Source organism: Microchirus variegatus (genome assembly GCF_963457635.1).
Source record: "Microchirus variegatus genome assembly, chromosome: 22".
Taxonomy (NCBI): Eukaryota; Metazoa; Chordata; class Actinopteri; order Pleuronectiformes; family Soleidae; genus Microchirus; species Microchirus variegatus.
In genome coordinates this window covers 12588133-12612049 of record NC_139823.1, presented here as the reverse complement: position 1 = coordinate 12612049, position 23917 = coordinate 12588133, and the positions used below count along the sequence as shown (strand labels likewise).

Genomic DNA, 23917 nt, shown 5'->3' with positions numbered 1-23917 from the left:
AACAAGATATTTGGAAGCGTTTGAAGGACACTCTTATTGTGGAAACAAACGGAAACGTAGATGACGTCAATGTGATTCCGGTTTGAGTTGGGTCGTTTTTTTTGTTTTTTTTAGAACAAAATTACATAATTTGTCGAGTAATTAATTTGCCACGTACTTGCGCATTAGTTTGCTGACGTAAGATAATAGTTTCCAGGATAAGAGCTTTAGAAGGTTTGTTTCCTTCGAGTTGCGACGCTCTCAAAAAAAGATGCCGCTTTTATTCTGAAGGAAAGAGAGGAAGTGACGTAACTACTACCTCGCTGGGTGTTTCCGCGCCTCTTCAGTAGAGCAACAGACGAGAAGACACGCCGTAGGTCTCAGTCGAGTGACCTAAATAGAGGAGAAAATGGCAAACATTTGTATCGATAGTTTAATACTGAAGCTCCACGATGTGAACGCGGTGAAGTTCGGCGAATACAAGCTGAAGAGCGGGATGTTAACGCCCATTTACATCGACCTCAGAGTCCTGGTGTCCTATCCTGTTCTCATGAACCAGGTAAACACGTGCTGCTCAGGTTGTGAAACTTCCAGAGTTAGCTTACTTTTTATGGCGAATTTGCAAATGATACACAACGTTTTCTAACCCAAATAAACATTTATAGAACACGTATGCATGGCCTGGCTCTCTAATCTGTAATTTATAAATTGAAAGTGCAATTTCACAAACACAAATAATTTATTATGAACCCAATATTAAACCCATGAAATGGGCACTCATGGATTTAATGACTAATTTGTCGAAGTTTGCACCAACCTTTCAAGATTCTGTGGAAATCTGACTGTTATATGAGATGTTTTTGATGATTAAAATGTGTCAACATAAGCAACCTCTTGTAACTCTTAAAGTACACTTTATACTTGCATATTGATTCAAAACCTCGTGCTACATGATTACTTTCAACTTCATAACTAGTTAAAACTGGTCAGATCGTTCAACCACCTCAGTTGACCCAACATAAAACAGTCAATATTGTTGTATCAGTGTTATACTTACTGGGTCAAGCTATATTTAATAACATATCACAAATATAATGTAATATGAAGTGTACTAACGAAATGCATATACATTCCTATGATGTTGAACCTTAGATGTGTGAAATGTTTTCTCTTTTTAAGCACTCATTGTTGTTTTTAACTGGCTTCTTTCATTCTCTGACATTATTTGTGACAATTATTGACATTGACTCACTGATTTGAAAGCTTTTTAACATGATGCTTTTGGTCGTATTATCCAGCTCTATGTACAACCTGCAATTATGAAACATCTTGACCCTTTGTTGCTGCATTTTATTTAAAAACAAATGTGTCCTTTCAGGTTTCCAATCTCATCTATCAGCGAGCACAAGAAGAGGCTTTGCAGTATGACGTGGTGTGTGGGGTTCCGTATACAGCGCTGCCTTTGGCCACAATTATCTGTTCTCAAAATGAGCTGCCCATGCTCATCAGGCGGAAGGAGGCCAAGGACTATGGTGGGCATTGATCATCAACAAATTTAAACTTTGTGAAGGTCCAGTGTGTGTGTGATTTAGTGGAATCTTTTGGCAGGATGGTAATAATAACATTTATGTACATTTTAAACCAAGTTTACCAGTGTTCCTAGTATTGTGTACATTTTACCTGGCAATAAGTCTGATTCTGATATTTCTACAGTAGTGGACACACCATAAACAGGGCTTTTTTATGTAACATTAAGGCCAATGTAATGTGTATTTTGTGCTAGGAAAAGTGAAGGGGAAGTTGAGGGAAATAGGACATTCAGCTGAGCCTGTAAGATTATACTGACCTAGCGTTTAAAAATGCTGTTCACAGTTATTCTGTTGTGAAACAGTCGACCTTTAGTGCTTAGTTCATTGAAAAAGCACCAAAAAGCAAAAAACATCCTCCTGTTCTCTTGTTGTTCATACCTGTATACGTGATACTAGAGTTATCGCATGCATGTCTTTGCTAGAAGAATGGAATCATTATTATTAACATGTGAAGTAATGATATAAAATAATAGTGCTGGGCAAGTTAACAACTGACCGGCTAAAGACGCGCGTGACGTCATGTTTACGAGACTCCTGATGTTAAAATGAGTCTCTAAAGTAACGCTAAACATTAAAAACAGAGGCACACATACGCAGTAAACAGGTACGCTGGTTATTTGTAGCGCTGCTCTTTTCATTTAATAAAGAGACCGCCCCAGTTCGACTGTAGGCTGGCTAACGGAGCTAACTGGTAAACAGTGCCTGGACTCCGGTGCTGCGGCACGTAAACATGACGGCACACGCTAACGGCGCTGAAGGAGCTAACGCAGCTAGCAGAGCTAACTTTTAAACAGTGCCTGGACTCCAGTGCCGCGGCATGTAAACATGACGTCACGCAGGTCTTTTTCCAGTCAGTCGTCATGGAAACGGGTCATGCGTTAACGTGCGTTAATGTTGCCCAGCGCTAAAAATAAATAAAAGTTCTTCATAATAGTGACTGATTAGCTTCTTTATGTCGCCCTGTTAGGAACCAAGCGCCTGGTGGAGGGGTCGTTCCGTCAGGGGGATACATGTCTGATCATCGAGGACACGGTCACCAGTGGCAGCAGCATCCAGGAGACCGCTGAAGTGCTCTACAAAGAAGGACTCAAGGTTCAGTATCAATACCGCCGTGATGATGTTACAGCGACGTCCCAAAAACATTAAGTTGATCGTGCATCGCTGTGTCGCGCTGAGAGATTTCACGAAAATAGAAATAATTGCATGTGTTCTGACTGGCTGAGATTTGTGATTTTGATGTCGGCTTATTTTCAATTTTCACCATCAAATAGATTGAATGTGTGATCGAGTAATACCACAAGACGCCATCGCAGCATTTAAGGGACCAGGTTGTAGGATTTAGTGGCATTATAGGGGTAAAATTATGTATTGCAACCAATGAAATCCCACAGCAGATTTAGTGACCTTTATATGTACTCTATAGTCCAGGGTTTCTCACTCCTGGTCCTGGGGAGCCACTGTCCTGCAGGTGTGTTTGAGCAGGGAAACATGCAGGATAGTGGCTCCCCAGTTTCAAATGGCAATTTTAATCCAAAAATATCATTGATTTTCTGAAAGAAACATTTGTTTCTACTGTTAAGGTGACAGATGCCATCGTCCTCATGGACAGAGAGCAAGGCGGCGTTAAGATGTTGGCTTCCAAAGGAATCCGGCTCCTGCCCATCATCTCCATGTTCAAGCTGCTCAACGTGCTGCTGGCAGCCGAGCGCATCGACGCCCAAACTGCCAAGAACGTCCGCAAGTTCATCTTGGACAACAACACTTTCAGGTGTGTACCTCGTGTGTAGCTGTGTGTCTGTGAGTCTAATGCATACATTCTATTTGGTGGCTCCAAAATGACATTTGCGGCGTCGTTCTTTTAGCTCCGAGGAGGAGAACGGCAACGACGTTCCTGCTACCAAGAAACCATGCGTGGAGAAGAATCTGGAGCTGAGCTACTCAGACAGAGCCAAACTACCAAGTACGGCATCGTCAGATGTAATTCGCATTATGTCTTTGGTGAGGCTGAATATTGCATTTCCATGGATGTCCTTTGTCTGTAGACGTTCACCCCCTGGCATCAAAGCTGCTGAACATCATGGAGGAGAAGCAGTCCAACCTCTGCGTGTCCGCAGACGTGACCAGCAGCGAGGAGCTCCTCCAGCTGGCCGACTCTCTTGGTCCCAAGATCTGCGTGTTGAAGACGCATGTGGACATCCTGCAGGTAGGAGTATAATCCTACCGTTTGTCAGAAGATGAGAGAGCATTGTCAGGAACCGTGAACTTATCCTGTTGTGGTGTCTTCTGCTGAAAGGACTACAAACCGGCGTTCAGCCAGGCGTTGCAGACTCTGGCCGAGAAACACAACTTCCTCATCTTTGAAGATCGCAAGTTCGCCGACATTGGGAACACAGTCAAGCATCAGTATGAGGGTGAAAATATCACGCTAATTCAGTCCTGTTCAAGATAAAAAAATGCCTTGTGAAAGCTTGTTATTTGTGTGTTACATGTGTCCTAACGTGGTGCTCATGTATCCCTGGTCTCTAGGTGGTATCTACCAGATCTCATCGTGGTCCCACATAGTGAACGCTCATGTGGTGCCAGGTCCAGGCGTGGTGAAGGGTCTGAGCGCTGTGGGGAAGACTCTGGGCAGAGGCTGTTTGCTCATCGCACAGATGAGCTCACAGGGATCGCTGGCAACCGGTGACTACACAAATGCTGCGGTATGTGTCTCTCTCTCTGTCTTGTTAAGCCTCATCAGACATCTGCTGATATACGTTGTGTGTCATTTAAGACTCCGTTGTTGATGTATTTTCTATCTGTCCTCACAGATACATATGGCCGAGGAGCAGTCAGACTTTGTGGTTGGTTTTATCTGCGGGTCAAAGATTTCCAATAGGCCAGAGTTCATCCACATGACTCCTGGGGTGCAGATGAAGGCTGGAGGTAAACTCGACGATCGTTTTCACAATCAATCTGTTGGTTATGCTGGATTTTCGATTAATTGAGTACTTTTTCAGTCCTTAAAATGTTGAAAAATGTTGATCGGTGTTTCCCAAACCTGGAGATAACAGTGTTCTCACATCAACAAGTCATAGTTGTTCAAAGGCATCAACAGTAACGCGCTTTAATGCATGACACGTTTCCATGACGACTGACCGGAAAAAGACGCGAGTGAGGTCATTTAACAGCCCTACCTAAAAGGATGTTTATGGCTAGCATTAGGGATGCACTGCTGCGTCCCTAATTTTTAATTTCTATTTTTTATCCCTGTATTAAATAAGCATGATATTTTACACCACCAAAAGACATGGTGCCTTTTTTCATGAAGATATACAGGAAAATCATGTTCTGCTCTCTCTTGGTGTTGTGACTCAGATTCAACACTAGATGGTGCTATTGTAAAAGAGATCTTATCTAGCTCTGGTTTCAGTTAGCAAGCAAATCAGTCTCATCTCCCTGTGTTTTTATTCTCCAGGTGACGCGTTGGGCCAGCAGTACAGCACACCAGAGGAAGTTATCCACGCGAAAGGCTCTGACGTCATCATCGTGGGACGCGGTGTCTTGGAGGCTCCCGATAGGCTGGAAGCTGCCGAGTCATACAGAAAGTCAGGCTGGGACGCTTACACAAAGCGACTGAGCCGGAGTGACCAGTAGAGGGCGACGAGTAGATGACCTGGATGTGTAATTGTTCACACATGGTTCTGTAACTACTCCAGTGGTCATGTAAACTCGCAGGTGGCGTCTGCGAAGAACCACACACTATACTGTCCAACATAAATGCATGTGTTCTTTATGTTCTTTTTGGTTCTCTCATGGTTTATTTGCTGCTGTGATTCCTTCCTAGGACCAGTGATGTTCTGAGGAACATCTGACCAGGTTTAAATAGGATTTGTCTTACTTATATTATGGGTGCTTTTAATTCTTTTCTTATGTATTTCTCCTAAAGGTAAAAAATGTCATTTCAAAGACCTTTCTTTGCCACAAATGCACCATTCCTGCATCTGTAATGCTTTTTGCAGAATTGCTGAAATGCTAGACCAAGGATCATAAGAGCGTCTATGTTGTTGTTTTTTTAGTTGTTGATCATCTTTCTGTTGTAATCTGGTGGCTCTTTCACTCACATACAGATAATGCACACAAATGACTCTTCTCATAGTCTTTATTTTGAACTCCAGCGTCGCACACTATCAGTATTATCTCAGGAATGGATGCTGGTGTCCAAATAGAAACTTTAACAGTCCTTTAGCATTTGCTTTAGATTTTTATGGCACAGTTTCTCACTCCTGGTCCTGGGGACCCACTGCCCTGTATATTTTAGATGTTTCCCTTTTCCAACGCATCTGATTCTGAGCAAAACCAGACTATTTGACAGTCTTTACTAGCACATTTAAATTTTTCAGGTTATATCACCATTAACACACACTGCCATTTAAAAACTGCTGAATATCAAATCTTTATTTGAGGCAGTTACTTTTTTGTTTTTCTTCTAAAGCAAAAATTGAGTCATAATGAATACTGAGCTCACAAAACAAGTTTAGGAGAAGTTGCTCAATTATTAATGCAGTTTGTCCAACAAACATGGGGAGAAAAAAGTGCCTCCAGTTAAACACCACCCTTCTTAAAGAACACACATTTTGTTAATAGAGTCCTGGAGCCTAAACAGTCAGCTCTAGATGAAGTGAAAAGGCGCCGTGTTCTCTGCGTCTGCTGTATTTCCTCGTTCATTGGATGAATCTGACGTTTCTTTTACAGGGACCCCATGGTTTTCTCTATGTAGTTTCCTTTTATATTTTTAAGGAGGTAATGATTGTCTTGTTTTGTTGTTTTTTGTGTGAAGTGAGCTCCAATAAATACTCTAATTTTATTCTGCTATGACGTGTTTTAGCATTTAGGATGACTCCTTACATCCACTGATCCTAATTTGTCATTTAAAAGAAAAAAAGTGCAGGACCGAAATTTATTTCCAGGTGGAATGAATCACTTCGGATTTGAGTTCAGAATCAAACAAAGACGTGTTTGTCTTGTAATGTCATCCAAAAAGTTACAATAAATAACAACTTCACATTAAATACTTTTGTGTCCGTATATATACGCCTTGGTTAAAAATACAACTTTTTAAGTTTAAGGTACTGATACAAAAGAAAAGATGGTGCAGAAAATGCAACAATATAGGCCTACTTTCAGTCTATTTCAAACCATGATCCTAACCAGTCACTTCCATGTCTGGAAACTGCAGACTTTTTGACAAAAATAGTATCTGAAAAATTATTCTATAACCAAACACCCTATAAAGAAACCTGTCTTTATGTGGGCTAGAGTCGTTTTTAGGTGAGCCAGAGCCCAGCAGCACAAAGTCATTTGCAAGGTATATGATATGGAAATGATGCACCAGCAGGAGCTAAATGGGGCAAATTGAGTCCGCAGGTAGCTACGTTACAATGAGCCTTTTTTTTTTTACAGCAGGCGCAAAGGTCAGACACGTTGCCTGGTACAGAAGAGGGGGAGGAGGAGGAGGAGTGCGCTTTGGATGGAAGGGAGGTTAGAATAAGTCAAACTCTCTCCCTCCTCTCTCTCTCTTCTCTCTCTCTCAGCAGAAGCACACGCACACACACCCTCCCCCTTAATGTCAATATTGGATCAGAGCAACGCACCGTGCGACAGGTGTCTGTGCGCACCCTGAGGTCGGATCCTCTCCCCGTCTTCATCCAGGGGGGAGGAGAGAGGAGGGGGGGGGGTTGGAGAGAGAGAGAAGGGGAGGGGGGTGGAAGAGAGAGAGAGAGAGAGGTATAAAAGGTGTATACCTGTAACCAGCACCACTCACCCAGTGTGCGTAAAAGGTGTGCCAAACTGGCCAAGGCTGCGCGCTGTTCGTTTCTTTGTTTCTGCTGAAGGTAGGCCAAATATTCTTCTTTTCCTCCTTTCCTCAATGTCTTTCTTTGAAAGATAAAGAACAAAATCAAAACAAGACTGGAGTTTAACCTGCTTTTCTAACTTTTTCCCAAATCTCCCTCCACAGGTTTTGATTGACAGCAGCAGCAGCAGCTGTTAGACACTCAGCCTCTCTCTGTGAGTGTGTGCGTGTCTCTCTGTGGGGATCATCGTCACTCTGTCATCGTGTCTGTGACTTTTCCCATGTCTGTATTTGCTTCACGTTGAGCCTCACGCACAATACCTGAAGATGAAGTTTTGTTCGTTCGGCTCGCGTTACGCAGGTACGGGTTGGCATCTGGAAAAAAGGCACCACATTTTCACTTTTTGTCCTGGAATTTTCTTTTTTTTTTAATCTCTTAGTGTAACTTGGATGAATAAATGAAGACATATGTTGCTGCCTTAAGCCAAATTCTTGTGATGAGTAGAAATAAAGTATTTGATTTAGTCAGGATAAGGCAATTTGAAAACAACATGTAGTAGTAGAAGTGAAGCACCAGGTGTCCAGAACATGTCACTGGGAAAGTTCTTTCTCATCTTATTTGCATACAGGTGTGTCAGCAACATGCAGTCACCCATTTACAGAAAAAAATGATTTAAAAATAATATATATATATATATATATATATATATATATATATATATATATATATATATATATATATATATAAAGGATTGGTTGATCTTTAATGTGATTAAGAGGACAATCATTAAAGGCAGTAGTTTAATTCAGTTGGATCAGATGTTATTAAGACAGGAAGTTTCAGCTCAGTTCCTGCTTTTTCCTCTTAGAGAAACTATAATAACATATGTAAAAGTAAGACTGTGAATTCTTGTCTCGCATCAAACCATGTGTACATGTGTGCTTGTGTCTCCCCAGCTCAGTAAAACATGTAACCGACGATGGGAAAGTGAGTTTTTAGTCATGTGTCGTGTGGATGAGATAGAAAAGACTGACATTTACAGCAGTGGTCAGGACGATAATCTGTGTTTGTCTGTGTTTTTTTTTTTGTGTTTTTTTTTTGCTTATCATTTTCCCATTGTCACATTCATGATGACAGCATGTTCTTTCCACTGGGAGAACCTATTCATTACTGCCCATCGTCTACGTCATGGGGCTGAGGCTGCAGGGCGAGCACCATGGAGCAGAGACATGGGCTTAATGGGAGTTTAATCATTAACTAAACATTAACCACACACACACACACACTGATATGAGACATCTGTCATTTTCATCAAGATGTTGTACTCGGCTTTTTATTATAATTATTATTACTAATGCTTCTCATGTTAAAGATACACAAATATACACATTTTGTATTCAATACTTGATTTAAATGTGTCTAAACATGGAGTTGAAGCTTCACAGACACGATAGAACAAGCAATAAAAAGCCATTTTCTTATTGAAGTAATATATTGTTTTATATACTATACATGAGTGTAGAGTGCGATCATGAATAAAACATCCTAATCCTCAGTTTTCTTCATCTCTCTTCTTTGTTTGGCAGAAATTCAAACATATTATGTTATACAACTGTTTTGAATGGAGCCTCTGCAGCATTTGTGACACTTTAAAAAAGCCTAAATAGTCATTTTGAACACACATTTATGAGCTTTTATTTATTTATCTACACTGTGGTTGTTGTTTTTTTTGAAAGTACTTCACAAATAAAGTTGGATTGGATCGGATACTTTTGGGTCGTCCATATGTATGAACCCTTAATAAAACATGTCCTGTATACTTTCATCGCCCTTTTGCGAACGCTGTTGTGACAAAGCCAGTCCTGCATGTCTGTCTGTGCCTCACATCATATTTGCCTCTGCTCAAAAGGCACGAGTCAATATTTGTTTAAAGCGAGAGGAAGGGAAAAACTCACACTCCTCAGTATCCTGGTTACCTTCTGCCGAAGTTAAGTGACTGTTCCGACTGGTCCTGCTGCTGCTGCTGCTGCTGCTGCTGATGATGATCCTCACAGCTCCAGGTGATGCATTATTTGTTTAGCATCCTAAAAGAGCGTTTAACTACCTGTTTTGTCTCAGCTAAAGGTATTAATGTTTGAATAAAGTCGCGTCTGCAAAGATTTGAATCAATAAACCATGTTTTTCCACATTAAATATATTACATTTACATAACCGGAGAGAACTTTTCTGCACCAGAGCATCTGTTGACCTTTAGGAAACCCCAAACCTTGCCCCCCCCCCCCCCCCCCTCAGTGACCCCCATTAACTCTGATCAGCACACTCTACTGTACATGAGCATCATTAAGAGCACAGTTTGTATCTGTACAGCAACAACATGATTACATTTGTGGCGTCTGCAAAAAGAGCTGGCTCTAAATGGTTGGAGGAAGTGTCTCCCAATGTGTGTGTGTGTGTGTGTGTGTGTGTGCTGCCTGTAGGCTGTGTGCTGTTCCCACTGACAGTTACTGATAATGAAGAGTCATGCAAATGCCCTGAGGCCTGCACCCACTCCTGGTTGACTGCTCTCTTTCACTTTACTCTTTCACTTTACTCTCTCTGATAGAGTGAATGTAACTGGGTGAGGATGATAACGTTGCAGAAATGGTAGCTCAGGTTTGTTTTTATTTCCGAAACATTTCCTGCCCGTCATCGCAAATCATACGTATTATTATCATCATACATAAAGTGTTCTCGACCTATTTCTCTTTGTCGTCCTGAAGTCAAATCCAGCTGCTTGTGTGTGTGTGTGTGTGTGTGTGTGTGTCCTTGCAGAGATCAGTGGAGCCCGAAAGCGTAGGTGATACGAGCAGATGTCCTCCTCGCACCATCCCCGCTTGGATTAGTCGCCATGGCAACCTTCCACCTGAAGGAGGGCATTTGTTCAGTGCAATCTGTGTGCCACTGTCCATGTATTTATGGTGTGTGTGCGTGTGTGTGTGTGTTTGTGTAAAAGTGCGTTCAATGGATATTCAAATATTTCAGACGAGTCCGCACTGACCCTGAAAACAAGATCTCTCGCAGCAGTTTGAACACACACACACACACACACACACACACTGCACTACAACCCATTTAAGCACAAAATATGTATTAAGTACACATTTCTTACTCTATCATACATTTCCAACATTCAATATATGTTTTTTTCTCAATTGAAAACCTATAAACTTTAACCCTTTAAGGTACGCACCAAGAATAAAAACATTTTTTATTATTTTATTTTATTTACTTATGATAACAATAACGTGAAATTAGACCCTACAGTATTTCAGATACAGGCCTCTACCAAACGGTTGAGGCGTCTGTTCATAATAAACCTGGTTTGCATAATTCATAAAGTACAACATTCAGAACAAGTCACATTAATGTAGTGTTAGTGAGTTCAGCTTGATGCATTTTTCAATGAGATATAGTGACTTAAAGTGTGGTTGAGTAGTACCTTAAAGGGTTTTAAGGAACTGATCCCACACTGTATTTGTGGTTAAATGTTTTTGCTTAAATATTAACTGGAAATTGTGTTGTAAGTCTCAGATCTCTTGCAAAAACACCTGTGTTTTCCACTTTCTTTGTCGTCCCCGTGGCGTTTTTCACCTAACCGGTGACTCCTAATGCCTGAGTAGAAATAGAAAGATCATGTTGCAGAGGTCAACAGCAGGAACTTGATGATGACGACCATGTGTAACTGGATTTGAATCACGTCACTGTCGAGAAGACATGAATGGATTTTTTTTGGTTTTTAAAAAAAATACAGCAAGATAAGGATTAAAAGTACTGGCTTTTCCCTGACACACATACACACACATGCAAATCCCCACCCCACCCCCCAGGTATATTTAACAGGGAAATAAGTGTGTGTGTGTGTGTGTGTGTGTGTTGTGCAGCTCGTCTCACGAGAAGCAGAACATCCATAAAATACACATACAGTACATAAACAATATACTGTATGTGTATTTATAGATATTTAGTGTGCACACAAACACACACACACACTTTTCGCTCTATAGTTGTGGGGACACTCAACTTATAACCACCTATAACCTGAGCAATTTTAACTAAAGACTCTGTTTAACCAAAACTAACCATCAGAAAGCATGTTACAGGGTCTTCACAATGTACACAATGGATGGAACATGCACACACACGCACACACACACACACACACACACACACACACACACACACACACACACACACACACACACACACTAATACAATATCTGTTTCTATAGAATCCTGTTGTTTCACCTGCCCATCACCTGCTCTGGGGCCAAGCAGGCTGGGTGTTGCACACACACACACACACACACACACACACACACACACACACACACACACACACACACACACACACACACACACACACACACACACACACACACACACACACACACACACACATTATGCAAAGACGAGGACAATGACTGGTTTAACAGAAGAGCAAACAGCTCGCACGTGACCACAGGTGTGACCCCCCCCACCCCTTTCTACCCTTCATGCCCCGCCCACACAGAGGCACAAAGCCAGCATTTAACCAACTCGCTCATTCATGTTTTGTTTGCAACCAGCTGATTTCTGTGCATTATACCTCTTATATACAGTGAACTGAGTATAGGCCTGGGGCCACAAGGTGGTTTAGTGACTGTTGCCTTGCAGCAAAAAGACCCACGTTTGATCTGACTGAGGGGTTGTGTGGAGTTTCCATGTGTCCTTACACAGTCCAAACACACAAAGTGGTATATTAGACACACTAAAATGATTGTACGTGAGAGTGTAAATGGTTATATGTTGTCCCTGTGATGGACTGTCCAGGTTTGTACCCTGGCTTTTGCCCTATGTCAGCTGGGATTGAGTCCAGTCCAGCCTCATGACCTCATGTGGAGGATAAAAGCATTAGACAATGAATGAATGAATGAATGAATGAATGAATGAGCAGGCCTCTTGTACAAGTCTTTACCAATCTTTGCCACTAGATGTCACCAACAATGAAGGGAAAATGTCTCCCGAATACACAACAACACTGTTGAGGCTGTTTGTGTATAAGTGATGCACTGAGGGAGCACAAAAGGAACAGGAATAATAGACAGGATCTAAGTGAGTGAGGAGAAGGAAGTGGAGATGTTAGAAGTGGAGAGTGTTTTTTGCTCACCATCATATGTTTGAGTCTATGTTGACTTAGAATAGTCATTCATATATGTATCAGAGTCCAGTCCTTATAACAGAACGTTATGGTGTATAATACATCACTGAATGTTCTTTATGATTTAAAGCACATCATGGACACTGAGTGAGACGAAAAGGACATCGATAATTGAACTGAAATCTCCAAAAAATAATGAACAAAACAGTATTTTGTTGTTTTTTTAAGGTTAATTTTTGGAGACAACATTTAACACTATGGTCTCAAACTCGTGGGACCCAAACTCAAATGTAATGTGGCTCTCCAAACACTTTTATTTTGAAATTCTCCAATCCAATCCAACTTTATCCACAGAGGACCAAAAGTGCTGTACAGAATAATAGCTAAAAGACATAAATACTCACACGAGGCAATTAAATACATATAAAAAAGGAATACATTTTTTTTAATATAATTTTAAGATCATCTTTCCCACTCCTACTGAACAGTTATTTCTTCCCAAAAAAGCTTTTTTTCTCACTTGATCGGCCCCCTACTGACACTCAGTCAATGCTTTGTCTAACCAGTGTGGTTAAATGACCATATTAGTGTTTGTTTACATGTGTTAAACATGTACTCAAGGATATATTCTTGTAATATATAAACATCTCCTGTTTCCATAATCTTTTCTTTTTATTATCACATTCATAATATGTTACCAGAGCACTTGTTTAGCTAAGAGCCCAGAATGGCTTTCTCTACAGCTAATAATATGATGAAATTGTGTAGTATACTGAGATACAGGAGTACAAATAAGTATAAACCAAGTCAGAGGTTAGATTTTATTACATTATTTGATTCTCTTGTTTTTAAAAAAGAAGATTTGAGGATGCCCTGTGGATGAAGTTGGCACTTGTCCCTCAAACTGGGCCTTTTCCCACCTCCATTTCCGGATCAAGGTTACCAACAGCAGAGCGTGGACAGGGAAGAGCTCAGCTCCCAGAATGTGTCCATTATCCTGCAGCACCAAATCAAACTGTTGTGTCAGTTCGTTGCCATTGTATGGTTCCTGGCTCAGGTTGCCACTGAGAATGGCTGCCGTACTGATGACTAAGTCAGTTTGGGGCTCTGAGGGACAATAGTGTTGTGGAGCCTCCACAAAGCACGAGGCTAATGCTCCCCTTTCAGCTGGGCCGCTCAGCTGCTGAGTGTGCAAGGCTGCACGGGGCAAATGGAGCGGCCGCACGTCCAGGGGGGGCTCGGCCCTATAAAAACGCACCAGAGGGTCTGTGCCGCGACATTGATTATACTGGATCTGTCCCACCTCAGTACTGTCTGTGAGTATACTAACAACACCGCTTGAAAAAGTGCAATCAGGTACTGGGGTGGAATCCCACTGCCAACAACATGCTGCTCAGAAACTCTCTATTTAGTTGATTTAGACTTGGTGTGGATGTGGTTTTAAAGGAGGTTTGATTTGAGTAAAAAAACATGGAAGCAACTATAGGGCGAACGCTTTTTTTTGCTTGTGTCTGGCTTGACAAAAAGTAATGTTAATTTAAAAGAGAAAGATAGAGTTAAGGCTAAGAAAGGCTTTTTTCTTGATAGAATTTCTTGACAGACAAATCTGTGCTGTGGAGAAATGGAAAACAATGATGAATGTATGGTTTTCACTAGTGACACACAAGGATGAACAGTAAATATAGAATAATATAGCACTGACAGACATAGAGTAGGTATCAGTCATATTGTCTCCTATCTTTAGCTTCATGAGGCTAAAAGACGAAGGTTTTGTTTGAAAGATAATGAAGGTAAATGTTTACTTTTTTTTTTGATTCCTGCTTTTTTAACCTAACCTCATAGATAAAAGCAGCAGCCATGAACCCTCAGCAGATGGAGCAGATGGGCCAGTTCAGGATCACGGTCTGGGAGGAGGAGAACTTCCAGGGAAAGCGCTGTGAGTTCATGCTGGAGTGCCAGAACATCATGGAGAGGGGATTCCACAAGATTCGCTCCATCAAGGTTGAGAATGGACCGTAAGTGGATATCGCAGGCCGTCTTCTGCATGTCATGTTCCTTCTAGTTTTGTGTTTTTGTCATCTTTGACTGATCTCTGATAGTCTATCCTTGCATTTATTAAGTTGTTATTTATTCTTTATTTCTAAGAATAGAGGCTTGTTTTTTTTTAACACACATTAACCAAAAGCTACACAGCGTGTACTAAAATCACATCCGCTTCAAAACGTCTGAGTAAAGAAAACACGACTCAAACAGCAAGTCTAATCAACACGTTGTGTGTGTGAGAAGAGAAGAATAAGAATCACAAAAACCATAAATTACAGCAGACAGTGTTATCACACCGCCGTTTGGCAAGCATGGTCTGCATGTGCATGTGCATGCACCCGAGTGTGACCCTGTTTGTGATATGAGTTTGCTGTGTGCAGCTGCTGGCTGTGAGCCCCAGTGTCTGACTGACTGATGATCAGATAAAAGGGTCTGGGTGCAGCAGCAGCAGCAGCAGCAGCAGCAGCAGCAGCAGCAGCAGCAGCAGTGGAGGGAGGAGCAGCAGCAGCACTATCTAATGTTTGTTTTGTGCTCACAGAGACAAAGGAAGCTGCATGTGGCTTTCACTTGTGTCCATTCTGTGGGTGTTGGACTAATTTTTTAATGAAAATTAGCTATTCAATCTACTTGTATTTCAGTGTTGTTGCACACATAAACTTGACACTTCTACCCCTCATCTCTGTCCACCAGTTGGGTGGGTTATGAGTACCCAGAGTACCAGGGACAGCAGTTTATCCTGGAGAAGGGAGACTATCCTCGCTACGAGGCCTGGAGCGGAAACAGCAGCTACAGAACCGAGCACCTGCTTTCCTTCAGACCCATCAAGTGCGCCGTAAGATCCACCATCCATCCATCCATCATCCTTTGTTCCACTCATTATATATCCCTCAGAAAACAAACCAGCCGCTCTGTGGTTCCAACCATCATTTAGAACCTTTCATCCGCGCCTCCTTTTTTTCCGCAGAACCACAGCGACAGCAAGGTGACCCTGTACGAGTGCGAGGACTTCCAGGGACGCAAGTTCGAAATGTGCGATGACTACCCCTCCCTACAGGCCATGGGTTGGTGCAGCAAGGAGGTGCCCTCCATCAAAATCAACTCAGGAGCGTAAGCGATACACTTTTTGCTGTCTCCAATCCACTTTTCCAAATAATATATGACTTATTTTAGTCTAAAAATGTTCTGCTATAAAATATCTAGCAGTTTGAGGTGGTATATTAGGGTCTAACATGTACGCATGCAACTGAAACCTCTTGAGGAGACCAGTTGCCTTGAATCCTTTTAGGTTACTTTACTTAGACTTCATTAGCTTCCATTCTTTTTAGGGTAACATGGTTAAATTAAAGGTGCATTATGTAATAAATTTAAAGCAACTGACCATAAAATCCTCCTAATATGTCACAGAGACTCAGGAATAATGTTCATATAACAAACTGAACTCACCAACAACAACAGTACAGCCAAGATATTTGCATAAAAATAAAATATTTTGTATTTTTGAAATCATGTTTTGGCATGTGGCGCCACCTACCGCCGTCTACCAGTCATTGCAGTCAGTAGAGTCTCAGCTGCCGAGCAACCACGGGGCTGCCAGTTACGTCAGAAAATGAAACCTAATAGACCTCAGTATTTTGAATTTGAATGTAGTAACCTTTTTTGGCCACATTCTTACATATGGCACCTTTAAGTCAAATAAAGTTGCATCTTTAATTAAGATTTGGGTATGATAGAGAGAGGACAATAACAGTATATTCACATAAGTCACTCACTCACCCCCCCCCCCCCTCTCTCTGTCTGCAGCTGGGTGGCCTACCAGTTCCCTGGTTACCGTGGCTACCAGTACATCATGGAGAGGGACAGACACCAAGGCGAGTACAGAAACTACAACGAGTACAGCACCCAGGCTCACACCAACCAGGTGCAGTCCATTCGTAGGATCCAGCAATAAATAAAGCCTCTCCACTTCTGCCTGCCTGACGTGAACCTAAAAGAAGAAGAACAACCAAACAAAAAACCTGACACACACACACTTCTGAATCCTGAACCGTTTCCTCTCCTGGAGCCTTGGACAGACTGCTGTCACAGAAACAGTATGGATGGACAAACTCTTTCTATCACTATGTGGCTCTGAGTGTATGGATATTTAAGCACCTGCTTCTTCTGCTAAAAAAAAGCATGTGTTTGATATAGGAAATAAAGGCTTTTCTTCCAAACTAGAGAAACTGTTTGTCTGTATTTCATTTCTTCCGATTGCGTGACGCGTAAGGAAAGCGGCTGCTGAGATATTTATAGGAAAACCATACATGGAGTGAACAGATTGTGTTTAGACTTTGGCGTTCTTGTCAGACTGTATTCTTATTTCCAAATAAACAAGAACATGACATTACATCACGATATCTGTTTTTTTATTATTATTATTTGTTCTTCATCTTTGACACATAATGACTAAAAGAAGTGAAGCTGTTACAGAATGTTGGCTTTGGCTGGCAATTGTGAAATTTTAGTTCAACGTCAATCAGAGTAAAACCTCAAAAATATGTGTTATACATTTATCGTTCATATACTCAACAAAAATAGAATGTCGTGACATTTGCTCAGAGTCTTGATGCATTTGTTTATGGAATGATTTGTTGCGTCACCAGTACACAGTACACTCCTTATGGTCTGGTCAATAAAAGGGCACACCAAAATGTGGACTTTTTGTCACTTGTCAATATGCCACAGATGTCACAAATCATGATGGAGCGTGACATTGAGCGTTACAGCTGTGGCAACACAACTGAATGTGCTATCATTCCACGATCACTCCAGGCCACGATCGACAACCTGGTGATGTCCACGCCTCGCCGGTGCACCGCTCTGCTTTAGGCTAATGGTGGATACACACGTTTGTGAACTTGGATCATCGACCCCCCATTGTGTTCTTCCTGCCATTACTCCAGGACTTTTGTTTTGAAATTGATCCTAATGCTCGCAAATTAAAGCCACTTTATTATTGAGTATTTAAACTCACAAAAAGTCACGGAGCATGGCAGAGTTGGCGGTCAATATGCGTCACCAGTACACAGACAGTCCTTATGGTCTGGTCAATAAAAGGGCACACCAAAATGTGGACTTTTTGCCACTTGTCAATATGCCACAGATGTCACAAATCATGAGGGAGCGTGACATTGAGCGTTACAGCTGTGGCAACACAACTGAATGTGACCCCCATTGTGTTCTTCCTGCCATTACTCCAGGACTTTTGGTTTGAAATTGATCCTAAAGTTGTAATGTTATTTTTTGGACAGATACTCAGTATTTTTTTCTTTGTGTTTATATTTTAGTTGAGTGTAGTTTCCTTGCAGCTGGAGGCCAGCAGAGGTCCTCTGAGAGACGCCGAGGCAATCCCAATTTAAATGATTTCAGTTATTGATGAAAGGTAGGAAAACATGCACCTAGATCCTGAAAGGTGTTTGAAGAAGCAACCTGTCTGACGACTCACTTTAAAGGCAGGAACTCCAATGCTCACAAAACATTTTTTTTTTAAGCAAACACCAACCTGAACGATTCACGTCCCCAGGCCTGCATGCTCGTCTTCTTCTTCTTTTATTATACTGCTTATTTCTGTTACTGGTACACGTGAAAGACTTGTATTTAACTAAATGTGTCAAAGCAATAAAGAAACATGGGATTAAATGTTCTTAATATCAACTTAAATGTACAACTACTTGCAAATTGCAAGGGTGTAAATGCTCATGTTTGGCTGCAAACCACTCAACATGACACCAGAAACCATCATAAAGACTTACAACATCTCATATTTGTAAATAATTTCATTTCAGCACCTCAAACATGTCACATAAGGCTTTTTTCACATGAAGTCTAACAGCTAAGCAGTTGCTTGTTTATTCTAATGCCATACTGTCATTGTGTTTATCTTACAGTCGCATGCCGGGATCCTGGAGTGTGTTTACCTCCACACACTCCGCCTGTTGGTCCAGGACGTAGGATTCCGTGTTACACACCCAGGAGCCTGCTCCGACTCACAGTCCCACACCCAAAACAACCAGGATCTTTTAATAAATGTGTAACCATGCACACACACCTTTCTCAAATATACATTCCTCTGCAGACTGATTAAAGGCTGAGGCTGCTGCACCGGGGCTTGCAGAGGAGTGACTCTTCACTGGTGAAGGAAGTTGTGAGCTCTTTGGCTGCAGCAGAGCAACCAAGGTAGGGTTTTCTTTTATTTTTTTCAGTTTGATTCTTCACGACAGCTTATTTAATCGTGTTGTTACTGTTGATTAACACACGTTTATGGATTCAAGTAGACTTTAGAAATGAAGAAATGTGTTGAAATTTGATCATTTCCTATTAAGTAGCAATAAGACAGAGGCAATTTTAGGCCTTAAATTTGCTCACTTTTTCTAAAGCATTTGAGTCATAGTTAAATTTTTTACAAATACATGCTAGAATAACATGATTTTTAAGACTTAACTCTGCTTTTATATCAACTCTAGCACTCGCATTGTAATTGCTGTTGAACACATGCATTTGTTGTTGTGTTTTTTTGTCATCTATGTCCCATATTTATCTACCGCGACACGTCCGTGAACACAGTCTTGCTTTCGAGGCTTGTTTTAAGTTGCCTGCGACTCTTACTTGGACACAGGCAGCTAAAGCAAGTCTGGAACGTACAAAGACACACCTACAAAAAAAAACAGCCTCTGAAGAGTTGTTGCTATGTGAAGAACGGAAAATCCTGGGGTCTTTTTTCCTGCACATTTTTTGATTAAAATAATGTAGTGATTGCTATATTTTTTTTTTCTTCACACTTTTTCCAAGGAGTAGGAGTTTTTTTTTTAAAGGAACTGTTTTTTTCCCCCTAAACTGAAAGTATTGTACTTCATCATTGCTGATAAATAAAGTTGTGAACCAAATATGTGTACAGTAGCACTTCTTCCAAATGCTTATTATCATGCTGTATAATACCTAGCACTGTAAGATGTGTTCACTGGTGGGAACTTAATGTGATTCTAAATGTTAAAACACACTGTTTTCAATACATCAATTCTACATTAACACATTTTTCAAAAACAAATGAGCGCTTTAGTCTTGTGTGTGTGTTGCAGCTTAGCAAGAATATGGTTCCTCTTAAAGGATGATTTAGAACTCAATTAACTGGTGTTTTGTCACAGCAGAAGAAACCAAAGGTACAGGGAACCATTGTCACTGCAGGAGAGAACGGAACCCAAGGAACTGAGTAGTAAATGGACCTAAATAAATGGTGTGGGTAACCATCCAGGTGGAACTCGCACTGCTCCATTTCTGATTGGTCGGAGCACTTTGTATTCCACTACTTCATGCTGTGAATGGATGCTGCAAAGATAACATTTGAAGGATGATATGGCGACCTGGAGACACAGTAGTGACTAGAAATAAGAAGGTTACAAATCAGGATATAAAAAATAATAGAAAAAAACATGAAAAAATATTTTAAAAAACAAAAAAAAGTCAGGAAAGGCAACCCACCCCATAAACTCTATAAATAAAATGATAACAAAAGACCACTGGACCATGTGAATGGTGTTGTCACCTGGACTCATTCATAGCTTTGAGTCAACAGATGATGTGGTGCAAGTGTAAGTGTATAATCACAAGTGTCTTAATATCAAGTGTATCAATGGTGGCCATCTTTCTTTTGACATTAAAGGTGCAGCGCGTAAAATGTTGCAGTCATCATACGTCCATCTAAATACCAAAAACATTCTCGACCATAACAAGATGCCAATCAACTCAAGATCACTGCTCAGATACATATCACCGTCAGTGTCTTTATTGTTTTGAAGGGCTTCAAATAATAATAATAAAAAACTAATGTATGCATGTTTTAATTGATTAAATCACATGAGGCACAGAAAAGTGGGGGTGAGAAAGAAGGGAATTATAGCATGCCTTTTTTTAATATGATCATTGATTTTCAAAATAAAAGTCTTAAAAGCACATAACCATTATATGCTTGATTGATAAACATTATGCAAGAGAATTGGTGATCAGTGTTTGCAGCTGAATACAATATATAGTGAATAGTGAAAAGTAATGCACAATTATATGCTTTATCTGGCATTAATGTTGTTCTTATAATAATAATAATAATAATATCAGCCTCTATAGCAAGAGCCTGAACCATAATAATAGAAGCTTCATACAATCCAGTTCTTTCTAAAAGAAAATAAATATAGAATTAGAGGAATAATAAATGATTGGACATCAGGAGCCATGGTTTTGAAGTTACAACCTCATTAGCCCTCATATGGAGGCTGTATAACCTTAAACCCACAAACAGAAGGTTCTTGTTTTCCCATGTGCACTGAGCTGTGCTTTTCAAGGTGAATGTTCTTTTTCCAACATGAAATAGCGTCTTTGTTGTTTGCCAAGAGGTAAAGAGGCGGAAAAGTGAGGAGGATCTGAACTGGTTTCCATGTCAAACACTTCAATTCACCATAGAAACCCAGATCTTAACGCGGAAACTTTATTAAACTGTGATGGTGGATTGATAAGGGGCCGAATTTCTATCGGCCTCTTTTTATTGTGGGCACCAGGCAGGGCTGACAGAGGTAAATTGCTCTTTTAATTAAAGCAATGCACCAGGGGAAATTGCTGTCTGAATATTGTCTCAGAGATGGGGGCCAGTGACAGTTGCCTGGAAACTTCAATCTGTCGCCCGCATTTATTCCAGATCACAGTTATGAGATAAACTTTAATAAAAATCGTTTCCTCCGCCGCCAACGAAATGAAATCCAACCCTTTTCCGAACAAGTGAGCACAATGAGGCAGGACTGCGGAGGAAACCTCATGTTCAGCATGTATCTCTCAGGTTCGTCGTTTTGTCAAGTTAAAGTCACAGAAAAAGGACTCGCTGGTGTATAATTGTGTGGTTTTGCGCAGCAGTTTTGTGATGCTCGATGGAGACGCTGCGTCCGTGTGTGTGTCAATGCTGGACGCAACCCTTTTTTCTCTCCTTTCCCTTCAGCCTTTTTCAATCTGAAAGCCCGTCTGCTCTTTTGTCGGAAATCGGAAATCCTTTTTCCTGGACGCGTTTCCTGGCTCCTCGCAGAGGAGACCCGCGCACACGACACGCGTGATGCGTTTAGACTGAGACTGGACCCGGAACACGATTATAGGATGTTTTGAAATAGATGTTTTTGTCTCTTTTAAATGTGATTTTTTAACTTTTTTTTTTTTTTTACTTTTTATTTTCAAATCTGCACTGATCAATAATGGGTCACAGCCACGTATAGGATATTTTTATTTCACATTGTACAGATTTAAAATAATAAAATTTAAACATAGCGTAAATCTTTATATTATATTCACCTTCGTACCTTGGAATTATTCTCTTTATTCGTTTGTATTTATGTTTTCTGCTATAATGAAAATAAATGTTTTTTAAATGTCCTGCACTTGTTCCAGAGAGAATTTAATAATAATAATAATAATAAAGACAATAATACAATTTTAAAAACAGAATGCACTGACATTGATGATATTATTATTAATAATAATAATTCTGGTGATGATGATGATGATGACATTGTGCCTGCTTTGATTTCAGATCCAACAGAAAATCTGTTGAAAGAAAGCAAAGCGACATCATGGGGTCCAATAAATACAGGAGTACAAAAAGGTAAGAGAATATGTTGTTCCGACGGATATTAAGTCCTTTTAAGCGAATTTTGTTTATATTTCGTACATATTTTCTCATACTGTATCAGGAAAATATATGATATATAAAAACAATAATAATTTAAAAATAAAATCGTTATGGTTTTATTTTGTCCATACATTGAATTGGGGGAGAATAGGCCTCAATAATGTAGTGAATCAATAATGTTTACTAGAAAGAAAAATATCAGGGATTATTAATCACGACTGTATGGAAAAACAGATTATACGAAACTATATTATACACGTAATAGTCATTTCTAATTAAATACATATAATATCAATTTCCAAATAAATAAAACATTAAAAAAAAAAAAAAAAAAAATTGCGCCGCGGTGTAGTGTCACTGATTTAACCTCACATTTAAAAATGAAAGAATATGAATGAGTGTAACAATAATATTAAACAAGATGATATAAAGGAGACACATAATTGAATACAGTTGTTTTTATAATATAATATATCTCTATATAAGATATAATATAATACACTTAATTCGTAAAAAATGTCATATTTATGTCAATTCATTTTATAAATGAAAAAAAAAGGAAATGTTTTTTTTCTAAATATATTATTCTCACATTAGCAGTTTTTTTTTTTTTTTTTTTAAATCTTATGTAACTTTTTTCTTTTCTTACTTTTATTATTATTACATTTTGCTGCCTCCCCTTTTATCGCTTATTTTCAGATCAATAGAAGAACAACTCATCATATCACTCATTCAGTATCAATTTTCTTCATGGTTCTATAAACTGATTGTATTTTGTGTTTTTTTTTTTTGCTTTATCCACGCAGGCAGCGGACAGATCCAGCTGTGGCAGTTCCTCCTGGAGCTGCTCTCTGACAGCTCCAACATGTCCTGCATCGCCTGGGAAGGAACCAACGGCGAGTTCAAGCTCATCGACCCGGACGAGGTGGCCCGGCGCTGGGGGGAACGCAAGAGCAAACCCAACATGAACTACGACAAGCTGAGCCGGGCGCTGCGCTACTACTACGACAAAAACATCATGACCAAAGTGCACGGCAAGAGATACGCGTACAAGTTCGACTTCCACGGCTTGGCGCAGGTGTGCCAGCCGTCCACGACGGAACAGGCCATCTACAAGTTTCAGGGTAACTTCTCCCCGATTCCGTTCACCGGGATTTCAAAACTGAACCTCATGGCTCCCGGCGTGGGACCGTCGGGTTTCTCCTACTGGCCCGGGTCCCCGACCACGGCTCTGTACCACAGCCACAACCTGCAGCCTCCGGGGGCCTTTGGCACCGTGTCCCCGTCCCACATCAGCTGCGTCAACAACATCAACAGCCTGAGCAACGTCAGCAGCCATTACAACTGACTCTTAATGACGCACCTTTTCACGCGTGGATGTGGAGCATCGACTAGGGGAGAGGTGACACACGAGACTGACGGGGAAAATACGCAAACCCACTGAAATGTCCGTATGAAATTTTGCTCTTAAATGTAAAATTGGCCCCTGAGGCTGAAACGACACACGTTTGTGTAATTAGATAGTTTCTCTCCTCATGTCTGAGTTTAACATTTTAACTGACACATTATGACTCTATTATCATTATAATAATGCAGATTA

At 40.5% G+C, this 23917-nt stretch overlaps 3 protein-coding genes across 3 annotated transcripts; all 3 read left to right on the top strand.

Moving 5' to 3' along the window:
• Positions 1-388: 388 nt before the first annotated feature.
• umps (uridine monophosphate synthetase) lies at positions 389-5204 on the top strand (the record flags this gene model as incomplete). Its single annotated transcript, XM_083908258.1, has 10 exons — positions 389-538; positions 1358-1511; positions 2536-2660; positions 3149-3336; positions 3431-3528; positions 3611-3771; positions 3862-3979; positions 4095-4270; positions 4379-4493; positions 5026-5204. The coding sequence occupies 10 exons, from the start codon at positions 389-391 to the stop codon at positions 5202-5204; spliced, it is 1464 nt and encodes a 487-aa protein (XP_083764384.1).
• A 9231-nt stretch (positions 5205-14435) lies between these two features.
• cryba2b (crystallin, beta A2b) lies at positions 14436-16569 on the top strand (the record flags this gene model as incomplete). Its single annotated transcript, XM_083908614.1, has 4 exons — positions 14436-14593; positions 15312-15453; positions 15586-15728; positions 16422-16569. 4 exons carry the CDS (start codon positions 14436-14438, stop codon positions 16567-16569), a joined length of 591 nt encoding a protein of 196 aa, XP_083764740.1.
• A 4716-nt stretch (positions 16570-21285) lies between these two features.
• fev (FEV transcription factor, ETS family member) lies at positions 21286-23665 on the top strand (the record flags this gene model as incomplete). The annotated part of the gene is given in 4 exon segments (XM_083908853.1): positions 21286-21325; positions 21328-21480; positions 22219-22290; positions 23124-23665. Coding segments are annotated over 4 exon segments (807 nt in total).
• Positions 23666-23917: the final 252 nt, after the last annotated feature.